The sequence below is a fragment of the Eschrichtius robustus genome, chromosome 6 (genome assembly GCF_028021215.1).
Source record: "Eschrichtius robustus isolate mEscRob2 chromosome 6, mEscRob2.pri, whole genome shotgun sequence".
NCBI lineage: Eukaryota > Metazoa > Chordata > Mammalia > Artiodactyla > Eschrichtiidae > Eschrichtius > Eschrichtius robustus.
This window is the reverse complement of record NC_090829.1, coordinates 18,675,708-18,691,296: the sequence shown is the minus strand read 5'-3', so window position 1 is coordinate 18,691,296 and position 15,589 is coordinate 18,675,708. Positions and strand designations below refer to the sequence as shown.

Genomic DNA, 15,589 nt, shown 5'->3' with positions numbered 1-15,589 from the left:
AGCATTTCACCTTATAGATTTTTGAATATTGAAGGATTTTTGTTAAACATTTATAGAACATTGAGCATGAACATTTTACTAATTTTTGAACTTCAGGACCACAGAATTTCCATCTGAAAGGAGTCATTTCTTCAAGTCTTATGTTCTTTAGTGATAAAAGTTAACATTCTCTACCCTTTTATTATTTATAATAAATAATCATTCTTATAATAAAAATTGCCTGTTATTACTAACAGCAAAGAGACCAGATTCATGATATTCCACATAATTTAGTATATGTTTTTAATATATTAGACTAGAATAAAGTTTTCCACATCTGCATATATTAATTATATATTATATAGCACTCTGTCAGTTATACAACACAACATTTACAGGTGAACATTAAAATGTCAGTGTACCTATTAATAACTGAACATTAACAAGATAATAATCAGATATTCATTTAATGGGAGAGTCTAGTATTTCCTGATAATCCTGCCTTCTTAAATTCCTCCAGTAAAGTTTATAGCCAGCAAGGACAAAAACACTAATCATAATGATTACCCCTCCAAAGACATCATAGACACTAGGAAATATATGTAACACTAGAAGCTGCAACACCATGGCTACCACAATCTCCAGATGTTGCACGGTGCTGACCAAAGCTGGATGGAATTTGTCCAAGGCATAATAAACTCCTAAGAAGGCTGCAGTAGAACAAATGCATATAGCAATGAGATAACTCCAGGTTTCTCCATCTAATGGGATGATGGGTTCTTGAAGAACAAACATAGTAGATACTCCCCAGACTGTCCCAGTCCAACCAAAGGTAAACAGTGCAGTCCACATGCTGATCTTCTCCTTAATGGATCTGTATACTATCATGGAAAGAGCAGTGGTCAGTCCAGCCATCACGGTCATAGTGTACCCAAAGGCTTCTTTCCAGGCATTTAACAAAGAATTATCTTCATCAACAATGTTGGGGATCATGACAAGACAAACACCTAAGATGCTGCAAACAACTGTAGCCGTGTCAACGTAAGCCATTTTCTCATCTACAAGTAAAAAAGCCAAAATGGCACTGAAGACTGTGGTTGTGGCTCTCCACATAGTGGTCCCATTGCTGGGAGGAACTATTGAAAATGATGTATAAGCACAGGTGATAGAGATAACATTGCATACACCATAAAAGAAGAGTCGCAATCTGTATCCACTGGGTCCAAAGGGGGCTTCCTGGTAGTAACACACAACTAACACAGATAAGACCTGCAAAACAGAACGGATAAAAATCAGTTCTAGAGATGGAACTTTGGAACGATCAGAAACAAGCCTAGTGATAAGAGCTACACATCCATGAGCCAAAGCAGATCCAAACAGCACTATCCACATTTTTCTGGATTGAAAAATATTTTTCTCAGCAAAGCTTTGGAATTGTCCAATCTCATTGGTCATTGGGTCTTCTGTTGGTGGATGTTGAGTATCCATGGTTCCAAAGAAAGTTCTTCCTTTTCTTTTCATTTCACTCAGCAGGCCTTTCTTTGGATTTTCTTCCCTAAAATTTCCATAGTCTTCATTGATTTCTTCATATCCATCATCCCCAGGCTGAGGATAATGAGAAGTATATTTCACCATCACCGTGTTTGGGTGTATTTTCACCCGTTTTTTAACTGGATATTTTTTGGAGGGAGAAGTATCCATTTCTTCAGGCAATCAATTCTATTTAAGAAGGAAAAAAAAAAGACAAATGTACATATTCATCACTTGAAATATAGTTTTAATTTCTATTATAATCATATGTACCAATTCAATAATAGATAGTAGAGGTTGTAACAGGAGTTTTTTAAAAAAAGTAATAAGAAGACATGATCTGGCAATATGCCTTATCAGATGTATGAAGCCCAATGAAATTGTCTACCCTTTTTTCACTCTCATCTTAAGTCTGCCCCTATGTCTCATTCTGATTTTTCTTTGTCTCATTAAGCTCTATTTTCTTTACATCACAAACAACTGATATTTTTCCATTTGTTCATTCCTCCCTCTCTACGCATCCAATAAGATAAACACAGAAAAATAAACGACAACATAGATCAAACCTTTCCTTCTCATTGTGTCCATTTGTCTGTATTATAAATTATAAATGATTAAGTCCAAATTCTTTTGTATAATCACTTCTGTATGATACCCAAACTAGTCTTATATTACAAATTATAGTGATTTTTTTAAACATTTATTCTGGCTTCCCATACATTTTCAGATATATGGGATGCACTGAAATTAGAAAATTAATAAAATGGATTTCATGACATTCATGCATTGTTGCTATATACAGCTTTTCTGATGAGCAACTGGGCAATATGTTTAAGATTTTAACTGAAACTACCCTTTAATTCAGCAATATCACATCTAAGATTTTACCCTAAAGAGATGATCACAAGATGCTTTTTACCTTATGTTTTTTAAAAAAGAAAAAATAAGAGTACATATTTATATTTGTTTATATAATATAAAAAGTATAACAAAGGAATTATGGAAAGAGACAAAGGAAGCTAATAATCATTGCGGTGGGACAGGAAACAAGAATGGAAGGAAACATTTTTACTGTATACTTTTTAATATATTTTTTGAATCATGATAATTGTTTAAAATTAAATTACAAACTAAAAAGAAAAGTTCATCTGTTATTGAGAAAATGAGAGCATACAAAAAGGTGGGGAAAATGTATGAATAGGAGAGTTCATTGTAGCTTACCAGAATGACCCTCGATACTATGCTATGCAGCCATTAAAAATGACAATGCGGATCTTTACTGACATAGAAAGATATCCATGACATATAAAGGATTTGCCATAGTGCTGGCATATAGTAAACTCTCAATGAATATTAATAAATTCAGCTTCCTTTCACCTATAATTAACTCTTTTGAAACACTGGGTGTCTTCTACAATGTTATTCTTTCTTTGAGACCTGTATTTGTTCACTTAGTTCTCTTTACTTCTTCCCCTCTCCCCAAGAACAATTTCCTATTTCCTTCCCAATGATTTCTCCCCTCCCCTCTAAAACATAAAAATTTTTAAAAAGGAAACCTTTTAATTTTTTGTCTTCATGACATATTCCCTGTTCCTTGCCAAAAACTCACCAGTTCTAGGATCTTAAACCATGGTCCAGAAATCAAATCCTATTTTGTTCTTTAACACCATCTGGGTAAACCAACTGTTCCTATTTACTCCTTTCTCTTCTAAATGACACCACCTTCAGTTGGAAGAGTCATTTTAAAAAACACCACCTGTGCCTCCAAGCCCTTCAGTTCCTAGCATGGACCCCCCTCTTGCAGTCCTTCATGCATATTGCTATCAGGCTAATCTGGATGTTCTCTTTTTTCAACTTTTATTAGGATATTTCCACCTCAAATCATGACTTTAGCTTCAATAATCACAAACTGAACTAACAGTCTTGGTCTCCCAAATAGATTTTCCTTCCCTAAATTCCTCATTTATGTTTGAAATACCACCATCTTTTTAGTTCCCCAAGCTAGAAAAGAAGGAATACTCAATTATCCTTTCTGCCATCACACTCCATTTGGTCATCAATCTTATTGTTTTTGTCTTTGAAATATTTCTCAGATTTTTCCTTTCTCCTCCAATTCCATTTTACCTTTGTAATTCTGGATCAGGTTTTTATGAATTCCCATCTAGAATACTGCAACAGCATCCTAACTAGCCCTCTTGAATCCCAGTCCTTCTCCCCTAAAATCCAACTATATTATACCACTGTCGCATTAATGCCTTTAACAGATTCAAAACAGAACAAAAAACTTCCCTCAAGCTTTCCATTCAAGAACCTACAAGCTTTCCTACCAACTACGTCATCGGTCTCAACTCCTCTGCCTAACTCTCAAGACCCTGCCTAGTCTAGCCCCTATCGATACTTAGCTCCTTAACAAACACACTTTGCTCTGATCAGTCCAGTGTTCTCCCTGTCCTGACTTCCCACATGTACATGTTTCTCTAAGCTTTTATTCTCACTAGCTTGCCCTCTGCTCCCACTTTCTAAATACTGCTCATCTTTTAAGAAGGCCCAGTCCAAATCCTGCCTTTTAGAAACAAGCCTTCCCTGACCACTCTAGCCACTTATTTTTTTCTTCTTTGTTTAACATCTGCAGTAGTTCTTCTAATTTTTGTAATCTCATCATTTTGTTATTTAGTTGTCTCAACTCAGTGGAATTTTGTCTCCAGTCATTGTACCCAAATTTGCTGTTAAATCTCTTTTCCTTGCTAGTCAGCAAATATCTTAATGATACCTCAGTTAGATCCCATAACTTCCCACTTGCTTAAAATTGTTAAAATTATGTCTTATATCCTTTCAAAGCCTTCCCCTTCCCACTGCAGGCCAGATTTGTAGCCCCAGGAGCACAAATAGGGGAAGGACGTATTCTGTTGTTTTACTCCTTCTCCCATTCCCTCCTTTTGGAGTCCTTGGGAGGGCAGTATGGTCTACCTCTGGGACACCTCCTCCATCTCTCTTTCTAGGCTCCAGCTCCCCTGGTGTATTGGCACAGGGAGGAAGGAAAAGGAAAGGACACATATCTCATACACTGGCTGCTGTTGTGTGATGGCTTTTTGATATATAAACTTGGCTAGGCTGAACTACATTCCCTAGTTATTTGATCAAACACTAATATAAGTGCTGCTATGAAGGTTTTTGCAGATGTGATAGAAGTCCCTAATCAGTTGACTTTAAGTTAATAAAAGAAAGACTATCCTGGGTGGGCCTGACCTAATCAAGTAAGCCCTTCCAAAAACGGATTAGGCTTTCCATGAGTTCAGAGATTCCAAACAATTCATGCCATTGGGGTTCTAGCCTGCTCATGACCTTCCTTTCCTTACTACCTGTGGACAAGAAGCTTTGGCCTTTGCTCATGGGTTCCAACATGCTCCTGATCTTTTCTTTCTGACTATCTGCCCTACAGACTACAAACTTCCTTATCCAGCCGCCACAGTTACATTAGCTAATTCCTTGTAATAAATCTCCTCTTGGTTCTGTGTCTCAGGTTGAACCCTGACTCTAATACATGGTGAAATTCTCTCTTTGATTATTGTCTTTGTTTCTTTGCTAACTCTGATAGGCCATTGATACTCTCTAGGTTGCAGGCATCCAAATGCAGGCTGTCTTACGTAAATTCTGTAGAGCCTCCCCAGTGCACAAATCCCTGATGTGGGAGAGTCTCCTGCCCTGGGGCTATGGCCCACAGGTTTTTGCTGTTTGGGTCCTCTTGCCGGGTGGGCAGTTCTCTTGGTTAGGCACCAAAAGTATTCACTTGACCCCAGGAAAGTCACATATCCTTACCACTCCAATGAGTATATAGGCCACTCACCACTGCCCCCTTCTCTCCAATTTTATTTCTCTTTCCTTGAGCAAGCAAAGAACAAATTAAAATGTGCTGTCTAAGCAGATTTCCAATTGGAGAATTAGAAAGCACACCCAATCGTTGTAAATAATGATCTGGTAACTTTCACCCTCAGTTGGCTTTAAGGAGGAACAACCCTCTCCCCTCCCCATTAGGAAAAAGCACAACATTCTTCTTAGACCAAGGACCCACAATAGATAATATGATCCCGTTGACAGATTGCATTTTCCAAAGAGAGTCACTAGTCTAGTATCTCCCATACTACATGTCTGGTTTTTTAAAATGTGAGTTTGACATTATTAAATAGAGAGGTAGGGTCTATATTCCCTCCCATTAAAAGTAGCCCTGCGTTTGTGACTGTTTCAACCAATAGAGTATGGTAAAAGTGACCTATTATGAGTTCTGAGGCTAGGACATAAAAGGAAATATAGCTATTCCTTCCTAGCTGCAACACTTGTGCTTGGAGCTCTGAGCCACCAAGTAAGCATCTGACTGCTCTGAAGTCACCATGTTGTGAGGAAGCTCAACCTAGCCCATGTAGAGAAACCACATGGAGAGGTCCTGAGAGCACCTGAAGAGAGAGAAATTCCTGGTAAGCCCCTAGCTGCTCCAGCCCCCTGCTGTTCCAACTCCAGCCACCCATCTGACTTTAAGTATGTAAGAGACCCTGAGTCAGGATTGCCCTGCCAATTCCTTTCCAAATTCCTGATCTATAGAAAACATGACAGATAATAAAATGATTGTTGTCGTTTTAAGCCACTAAGATTTGGAGTGATTTGTTACCTGCAATAGATAACTGGAACACCCTATTTCCCTCCCCAGTATTTTAAGGAATCGGAAGGAGGAGTGGTCTTAGTGATAGTTAAAGTAAAAGGCCTCTTATATTTGGACCAAAATGATTGGCTTTTGAAACTGGGATATTTTGTCCCCCATTGTGAGATCCTGGATTCTAATTCTGAGGTAAGAGGAAATTTTTTTTTTTTAATTGAAGTATAGTTGATTTAGAATGTTCTGTTAGTTTCTGGTGTACAGCAAAGTGGTTCTGTTATATATATGTGTATCCATATACATACACACACATATATATAACTGAATCACTTTGTTATATATATGTGTGTGTGTGGGTGTGTATACATATATGTATATATATATGAAGAGGAAAGTTTTAGTCAACATCCTGTTAGGTATAAATTAATGTATTTAATCCTAGTCCAACTGTATACTTTAAACTGTTATTTGAACTGTGTCATCTTTGTTCATTTCTCTCAGTGGATTAGTCTATAACAGATATATTCCAGGTATTTGTCAACACCATTAATATTTTATTGTATAGGGATTCCCTGGCAGTACAGTGGTTAAGAATCTGCCTGCCAATGCAGGGGACACGGGTTCGAGCCCTGGTCCGGGAGGATCCCACATGCCACGGGGCAACTAAGCCCATGCGCCACAACTGCTGAGCCTGCGCTCTAGAGCCTGCAGGCCGCAACTACTGAGCCCGCGTGCCACATCTATTGAAGCCCGCGCGCCTAGAGCCCATGCTCTGCAACAAGAGAGGCCACTGCATTGAGGAGCCCGCTCGCCGCAACTAGAGAAAGCCCACGCACACAGCAACGAAGACCCAACACAGCCAAAAATAAAAATAAATAAAATAAATAAATATATTTTAAAAAATATTATATTGTATCCCACTGATGCAAAAGCCATCTTATACTAAAGGGGTACATAAAGATTTTTTTTTGTTTTGGCCACACCATGTGGCATGTGGGATCTTCCCGTGCCCCCTGCATTGGGAGCGTGGAGTCTTAACCACTGGACCCCAGGGAAGTCCCAAGATCTTATTCATTCTCCCTAGTTTTCATTTAATTTCAGGCTTTGAAATATAATTATTGAAGAGAATCTGGAATCCTGACTAGTACTTACATTTTTGCACATTTAAGTCTTTCAACCTGTGAACATTTCAATAAATACTGAGGTACCATGTGCCCAGCACCATTCTAGGCTCTATAAATATGAAGATAAATAAAACAGGCATAGCCCCAGCACTCATAGAGCTTATAGACTAGTGGAAGAGACAAAAAGTAATTCAAACTTAATATTTTAATGTTAATAATGCAAGTAACTACATGAAGTACAAGAAACTGTTGGAACACGTACAAAGGGCATCTAACCCAAATATGGGGGATCTTTTCAGGTTTCCAGGTGGAAAGGATGCCTGAATTGGGACTTTAAACATATGTAACATATAGACAAGTAAAGAGGAGAAGGAGAAAAACAAAACTTCTTTTCTAGAGATAAAAAATTTGAGTCAGAAATGTTGGTTTTGAGTTCTAGCTCTGCCACCAACTAGAGCAATAATTATGTCTATTTTAAGAGAAAGAGTTTTAGATGATAATTGTTGGGGTCTTTTAACTCAACTCTCAGTTTGTCTGTTTAATGATTTCACACTTCTAGTGTTTTGGTAGCTCTCCCATGCGAGACCACCATGCAATTCAGTGATCACAAATTTCTACCACCTGCTCAAAGTTGTTCTGACCAATGTGCCAAGTCAGTTCCTCCTCCTTCCTTACAGAGAGGAGGAATCTGAACTAATTTCATGGCTCCAGTTCCTCTGACACTTATGTGGGGCTGTCCCCTCCCAGGCAGAGGTGCCCATTTCAGCTGTGTAGAGCAACTCAGCTGAGAAGAGGGAATGTGAAACAATAGGACCAGAAGACTAGCCTATCCAGCTACAAATGTATCAACCTGAAATGTTGGGCAAATGGATTAAAAGGATACATAGTTTGGTGTCTGCTTGAACAATGGGCGCAATTCATTATTGCAAGCCTGAAAAAGCAGTATTTGTATCTAAAAGAGGTACTGTTTCCTAAGCTACATCCCACAACCTAAGGCCCAAGATCACCTCTCTCCTAAGGCTGAGAAAACTAACACTGCCAATCCCTACTGTCTCGGTGGGAATCCTTAGAAAATCTCCTTATGGTGCCTACAGCAAATGCCACTTGGTAATCAGAGCTTCTTTCTTTAGTTACCAGACTGATCCCTAAAATGGTAAAAAGTCTTAGATATAAAGCTGGCTAGTACAACTTGATTATAATACAGTGGTTTAAATGTAGGCATTGATGTGGTATTTGACACTCATGAATCAGACTGGCTTTGAACTAAATATTTATCACAAACTGATAGGTTACTACCTTATTCCTGAGCAACCCAGTCCTGAGATACCTTATTCCCCCAGTGTGCTTGGACAGTCTTGGCCCTGAATGAAAATGAAAAGACCACACCTAACTGGTCACCTGAAAGGGAAGACCCAGCAACTACCTTTCCAGGATATTGTGAGACATCAGGACTTGCATAGGATCTGTGCTGTTAAACATATCTCCTGAGAACTATTGAGAGAAGACATTCATCCCTCCAAACTGATGAAAAGGGGCCCATATTCTGAGGCCTCAAGGCTGTGAGCATGAGTCTACCAATCCTTATGATGAACCCTGCTTAGCATAACCTTTAACACCTCTCTTTGAATAGGGATTCACTCTCTTCCCCACTGCAGCTCATGAGGATCAGGAGAACTAGAGGCAGCATTTAAGTCTGCGTGTACTTTATTAATACTCTTTGAGACTGTATCTTTGTGTAAAGGCCCAGAGGGGAAAGAACCTCCTTCTAAGCTCCAACCTCTGGAACTAGAAAATCAGTTCTTAAATAAACTAATAAAGTAGAATTTGAAAGACAAGAATAATGATAATAAGTGAGAAATAACAGAGTAGAAGGTAAAGAGCATGCCTTTCTTAAATCAGTCACACTCAGGAAGTGAGGGATATTTCATGAAGAAGTAGATGTTTGCCCTTCTTAGAAGGTGTGATAATATTCACATTGTGTGTTAAGTGGCAAATGATCAAAATGAAATAAGTCTATAATCAAATCATGAAACGGAACAGTTTTATGAAGATGTAAAAGAGGGGCTGCAAGAAAAGTTAATTGTATAAGACTTCAAATACTCAGATTATAAGGAACTACCATAAGAAAATTCAACCAAAGGGGAAAAAAAAGAGGAGACATACAATCCAGTAGTCTTCTATGGTAAACCAACTGAATCTCTGTAAAAATATAAAAGGAAATTTCAGAGCAACCTGGACAGAATCATTCTAACTCAGATGTATTACTTAGGACAGATATACAATATGTAATTGCAGAAATTGCAATTAAATTAGCATTTGTATTGCATCAGATTATTGCCTGACAGACAACAGTCCATCTACATCTCTCTTAGAAAAGCAAAAAATAAGGCACATTATCAATTTCTCCTTTGTAACACTTAGATTAAAGCATCCTTGCAATAGCTCTCAGAAAAAGACTAAGAAGACAAGATCTTGATTTAGCCAGATATCATGACAACATTTTCAGGTCTAATGGAAACAATCAGAATTAGCCTAAAAGCAAGAATGGGAAAACAAACAGAATAAAGAAAGGCACAACTGATGGCTCTAAAATCCAGTGAAAACAGAAGGAAATATGGAAGAAGTCAATAATAACAATACTATCAATAGCCGGATGTATTGATATTTAACATTTGTACAAACAACATGCTAAACATGGGTTAACTCAGCTTTGAGAAGAAGTGAAATCTTAGGAGGTTTTGGAGTGGAAGAGCATTGGGGAAGGGTGGAAAACAAAAAATTTGGAGAAAACTAATGGCATACCTCACTTTGAACTGCAATAACTTAAAAGGAAGTAAAGGAAGGTACTCACTTTAGGAAACTAACTCGGTACATATTATTGAACACACTCTATGTGAAGGGCACCAGGTAGGCCACGTGGAGCAAGTCAGTAGGTCTTATTGTTGAAGACAATTTGTCCCAAAGTTTTGTCTAGAACTTTGTCACCTAGTGCCCCGAATTAGTCTCTCCTTCCTGCTCTTCTCTCACTCTTTCCTCTCCCCAATCCCCTCCCTCTTTCCCCATCTTACCTTCTCAACTTTACTCCCGTCTCCCACAGACACAGCCCTTTCTGACATCCTAGCCCAGAAGTAACTGCCACTGATTCATGCAAATGACTTCAGGAAAAATGATATTTATTTTATTCCCTTAAAGGACAAAGCATTATCACTGTCAGAGTCACATTCCACTTTCATAACAGAATAAACTATTTTCATTTTCCTGAAATCATAATTTCTCTGACAGGAAGCAAGAGTGATGATGACAAAATATCTGTGCAGAAAGTAGGAGAGAAGCCTCGATCATGTGAGCACCCCTGCCACTAGAACCCCACCCTAAGAACCAGCCTCCTGTCATCCAAACCAAAATGTATACACGTCACTCCTCTGGGCCTTTTACCAGTGCCATCTGGTACTTAGCCCCTGCCTCCTTTTGTCATTTTTTTAAAATTTATTTTATTTAATCATTTTTTTCTGGCTGTGTTGGGTCTTCGTTTGCTGTGCACGGGCTTTCTCCAGTTGAGGCGAGTGGGAGCTACTCTTCGTCGCGGTGCCCAAGCTTCTCACTGCAGTGGCTTCTCTTGTTGAGGAGCACGGGCTCTAGGCGCGCAGGCTTCAGTAGGTGTGACACGCGGGCTCAGTAGCTGTGGCTCACAGGCTCTAGAGTGCAGGCTCAGTAGTTGTGGCACACGGGCTTAGTTGCTCCGCGGCATGTGGGATCTTCCCAGACCAGGGCTCGAACCCATGTCCCCTGTGTTGGCAGGCGGATTCTTAACCACTGCGCCACCAGGGAAGCCCTCCTTCTGTCATTTTATTCTCTTTGTGAATGACACTGTTAAGTTTTAAAAAGCAATGGTTCCTCAGTATGTGTTTGTGGAAATAGGGACAACCTAGTGCCCCAACCCGAATGGATAAAGAAAATATGGTATATCCAAACAATTGAATATTACTCATCCATAAAAAGGAATGAAGTTCCAATACACGCTACAACATGGATGAACCTTGAAGACATTATGCTAACTGAAATAAGCCAGACCCAAAAGGACAAATACTGTATGATTCCACTTATATGTGGCATTTAGAATAGGCAAATTCATAAAAAGAGAAAATAGATTAGAGATTACCAGGGGCCGGGAGAAAGGGGAATGGGGAGTTACAGCTACAAGGTTTCTGTTTGGGGTAATGAAAAAGTTTTGTAAGTAGTGGTGATGGTTGCACAATATTGTGAACGTAATTAATGCCATTGAATTGAACATTTAAAAAATGTGTTAAGGGACTTCCCTGGTCTCCAGTGGTAAAGAATCGTGTTCCAATGCAGGGGACGCGGGTTCGATCCCTGGTCGGGGAACTAAGATCCTACATGCTGCGGGGCAGCTAAGCCCGAGTGCCGCAAACTACAATGCCATGCTCTCTGGAGCCCGCACGCCACAACTACAGAGCCCATGCTCTCTGGAGCCCGCACGCCACAACCACAGAGCCCATGCACTCTGGAGCCCGCGTGCCACAGCTAGAGAGAGAAAACCCGCATGTCACAACTAGAGAGAAGCCCTCGTACCACAAGGAAAGATCCCACGTGCTACAACTAAGACTCGACACAGTCAAAAATAAAAATAAGTAAATAAATATTTTTAGAATGTGTTAAAATGGTAAGTTTTGTATTATTTATATTTTACCACAATTTTATTTAAATAGGAAAAAAGAGGGCTTCCCTGGTGGCGCAGTGGTTGAGAATCTGCCTGCCAATGCAGGGGACACGGGTTCGAGCCCTGGTCTGGGAAGATCCCACATGCTGCGGAGCGGCTGGGCCCGTGAGCCACCATTTACTGAGCCTGCGCGTCTGGAGCCTGTGCTCCGCAACAAGAGAGGCCGCGATAGTGAGAGGCCCACGCACCGCGATGAAGAGTGGCCGCCGCTTGCCGCAACGGGAGAAAGCCCTCGCACAGAAACGAAGACCCAACACAGCCATAAATAAATAAATAAATAAACCCAAGAAAAAAGTTAAAAAAAAAAAAGTTAAAAAATAAATAAATAAATAGGAAAAAAGAAAAGAAAGGGGGGAAATGTAGTGCTTCCTCCAGTGTGGGGCGGGGGAGAAAGGAAGGCATTGGTATTTTCAAAAACCTCCCCAGTAATCCTAACGTATAATTTTCTTGTGGGAGAACCACTCAACTAGATTATCTAAGGACCTTCTGGCTTTAAGATTTAATGAATCTGTATAGGTATACATATAGCTGATTCACTTCATTGTACAGCAGAAACTAACATACATTGTAAAGCAATTATACTCTAATTTAAAAAAAAAAGATTTAATGACTCTGTGGCTGCTACATGATTAAGGAAGACAGAGAATGGCACAGCGATGGAAGTTTAAAAAAAGGCGGGGTGGTTACATACTGAAGCCAGACTGTCTGGATTTGAATCTTAGCTACAGAACTTACTAAATATGTGACCTTGGGCAACTTACTGAACATCTTTACCTATTTCCTCTTCTGTAAAATTTTGATAATAATAGGGTTCTACTTATAGGGTAAAATAAAAATATTAAATCAGTTAATACATACAAAACACTAAGTATCTGGCACCTAGCAAGTGTTCAATAACTTTTAAATCTTTTTTTCACATGATTCTGTCTGCCTGGAATGACGTGGGCCTCCCCCTTTCCGCCCTTCTCTACCTGTAGAGCTCACATTTGTGCTTCAGTGACTTGCTCAAGTGTTACTTCCTCCTTTACAAAGTCTTCCCTCTTCTCTCCAATTTTTGTGCCCCATTGCCCCTGCATTCATTTGTTTATACCCTGTCTTTCTCACCAGACCATACACTTCTTGATAGCAGACTTTCTCACCATTATATCCTCAGCCCCTAACACAGTGTCTGGCACATACAGGCACTCAATAAATGTTTGTTGGATGGAATGGAATGGATTTGAAAACCAAGAAGAGGAAGACATGGAAAAGAATGGGGAATGATGTTGACTACTGACATCTCTATAGGATCTTATAGGCCCACATACCCACTTCTGGTCTCTTAGCATCACTGCTCAATCAATAGTAGGCAGCCGAAAACCTGCAGTTTCCCGTGATCATTCAAACTGCAGAACTGTTCAGAAGAACTCTCCCTATCCTCTGCCTTTACCCTCTTTACTAGTCAGAGTTCTCCAGAGAAACAAAATTAATAGGATGTGTTTATATACACCTATAGAGAGAGAATAATTTTAAGGAATTGGCTCACACAATTATGCAGACTGGCAAGTCTAAAAGCTTCAGAGTATGCCAGCAGGCTGTAGACCCAGGGAACAGTTGCAGTTCAAGTCCAAAGGCAGTCGGCTGGCAGAATTCCTTTATCCTCGGGGGATGTCAGGTTATTTTCTTCAGACCTTCAGCTGATTAGATGAGGCCCACCCTCCATTATGGAGAGCAATCTGCTTTACTCAAATCCACTGATTTAAATGTAAGTCTCATCCAAAAACACCTTCACAGTCAGCTCTACCCACCACCAGAGCCTCCCATCAAGCCTCTTAGATAGCCTCAACCACCAGAGGGCAGACAGCAGAAGCAAGAAAAACTACAATCCTGCAGCCTGTGGACCAAAAACCACAGTTACAGAAAGATAGACAAGATGAAAAGGCAGAGGGCTATGTACCAGATGAAGGAACAAGAAAAAACCCCAGAAAAACAACTAAATGAAGTGGAGATAGGCAACCTTCCAGAAAAAGAATTCAGAATAATGATAGTGAAGATGATCCAGGACCTCGGAATAAGAATGGAGGCAAAGATTGAGAAGATGCAAGAAATGAATAACAAAGACCTAGAAGAATTAAAGAACAAACAAACAGAGATGACCAAGAAAATAACTGAAATGAAAACTACACTAGAAGGAATCAATAGCAGAATAACTGAGGCAGAAGAACGGATAAGTGACCTGGAAGACAGAATGGTGGAATTCACTGCTGCGGAACAGACTAAAGAAAAAAGAATGAAAAGAAATGAAGACAGCCTAAGAGACCTCTGGGACAACATTAAACGCAACAACATTCGCATTATAGGGGTCCCAGAAGGAGAAGCAAGAGAGAAAGGACCAGAGAAAATATTTGAAGAGATTATAGTCGAAAACTTCCCTAACATGGGAAAAGAAATAGCCACCCAAGTCCAGGAAGCGCAGAGAGTCCCATACAGGATAAACCCAAGGAGAAACATGCCGAGACACATAGTAATCAAAGTGGCAAAAATTAAAGACAAAGAAAAATTATTGAAAGCAGCAAGGGAAAAACGACAAATAACATACAAGGGAACTCCCATAAGGTTAACAGCTGATTTCTCAGCAGAAACTCTGCAAGCCAGAAGGGAGTGGCATGATATACTTAAAGTGATGAAAGGGAAGAACCTACAACCAAGATTACTCTACCCGGCAAGGATCTCATTTAGATTTGATGGAGAAATCAAAAGCTTTACAGACAAGCAAAAGCTAAGAGAATTCAGCACCACCAAACCAGCTCTACAACAAATGCTAAAGGAACTTCTCTAAGTGGGAAACACAGGAGAAGAAAAGGACCTACAAAAACAAACCCAAAACAATTAAGAAAATGGTCATAGGAACATACATATCGATAATTACCTTAAACGTGAATGGATTAAATGCCCCAACCAAAAGACATAGACTGGCTGAATGGATACAAAAACAAGACCCATATATATGCTGTCTACAAGAGACCCACTTCAGACCTAGGGACACAGACAGACTGAAAGTGAGGGGATGGAAAAAGATATTCCATGCAAATGGAAATCAAAAGAAAGCTGGAGTAGCTATACTCATATCAGATAAAATAGACTTTAAAATAAAGAATGTTACAAGAGACAAGGAAGGACACTACATAATGATCCAGGGATCAATCCAAGAAGAAGATATAACAATTATAAATATATATGCACCCAACATAGGAGCACCTCAATACATAAGGCAACTGCTAACAGCTATAAAAGAGGAAATCGACAGTAACACAATAATAGTGGGGGACTTTAACACCTCACTTACACCAATGGACAGATCATCCAAAATGAAAATAAATAAGGAAACAGAAGCTTTAAATGACACAATAGACCAGATAGATTTAATTGATATATATAGGACATTCCATCCAAAAACAGCAGATTACACGTTCTTCTCAAGTGCGCACGGAACATTCTCCAGGATAGATCACATCTTGGGTCACAAATCAAGCCTCAGTAAATTTAAGAAAATGAAATCCTATCAAGCATCTTTTCTGACCACAACGCTATGAG

The 15,589-nt window shown here is 39.4% G+C and overlaps 1 protein-coding gene across 1 annotated transcript in view; it reads right to left on the bottom strand.

Moving 5' to 3' along the window:
- Positions 1-441: 441 nt before the first annotated feature.
- The window catches only part of SLC35G2 (solute carrier family 35 member G2), a 37,159-nt gene continuing 22,011 nt past the window's right edge, over positions 442-15,589 (bottom strand). The window contains exon 2 of the mRNA XM_068547319.1: positions 442-1,698. Coding sequence (XP_068403420.1) covers positions 442-1,680 — 1,239 coding nt within the window. The 5' untranslated portion in view covers positions 1,681-1,698. The remainder of the gene's footprint in view (positions 1,699-15,589) is intronic.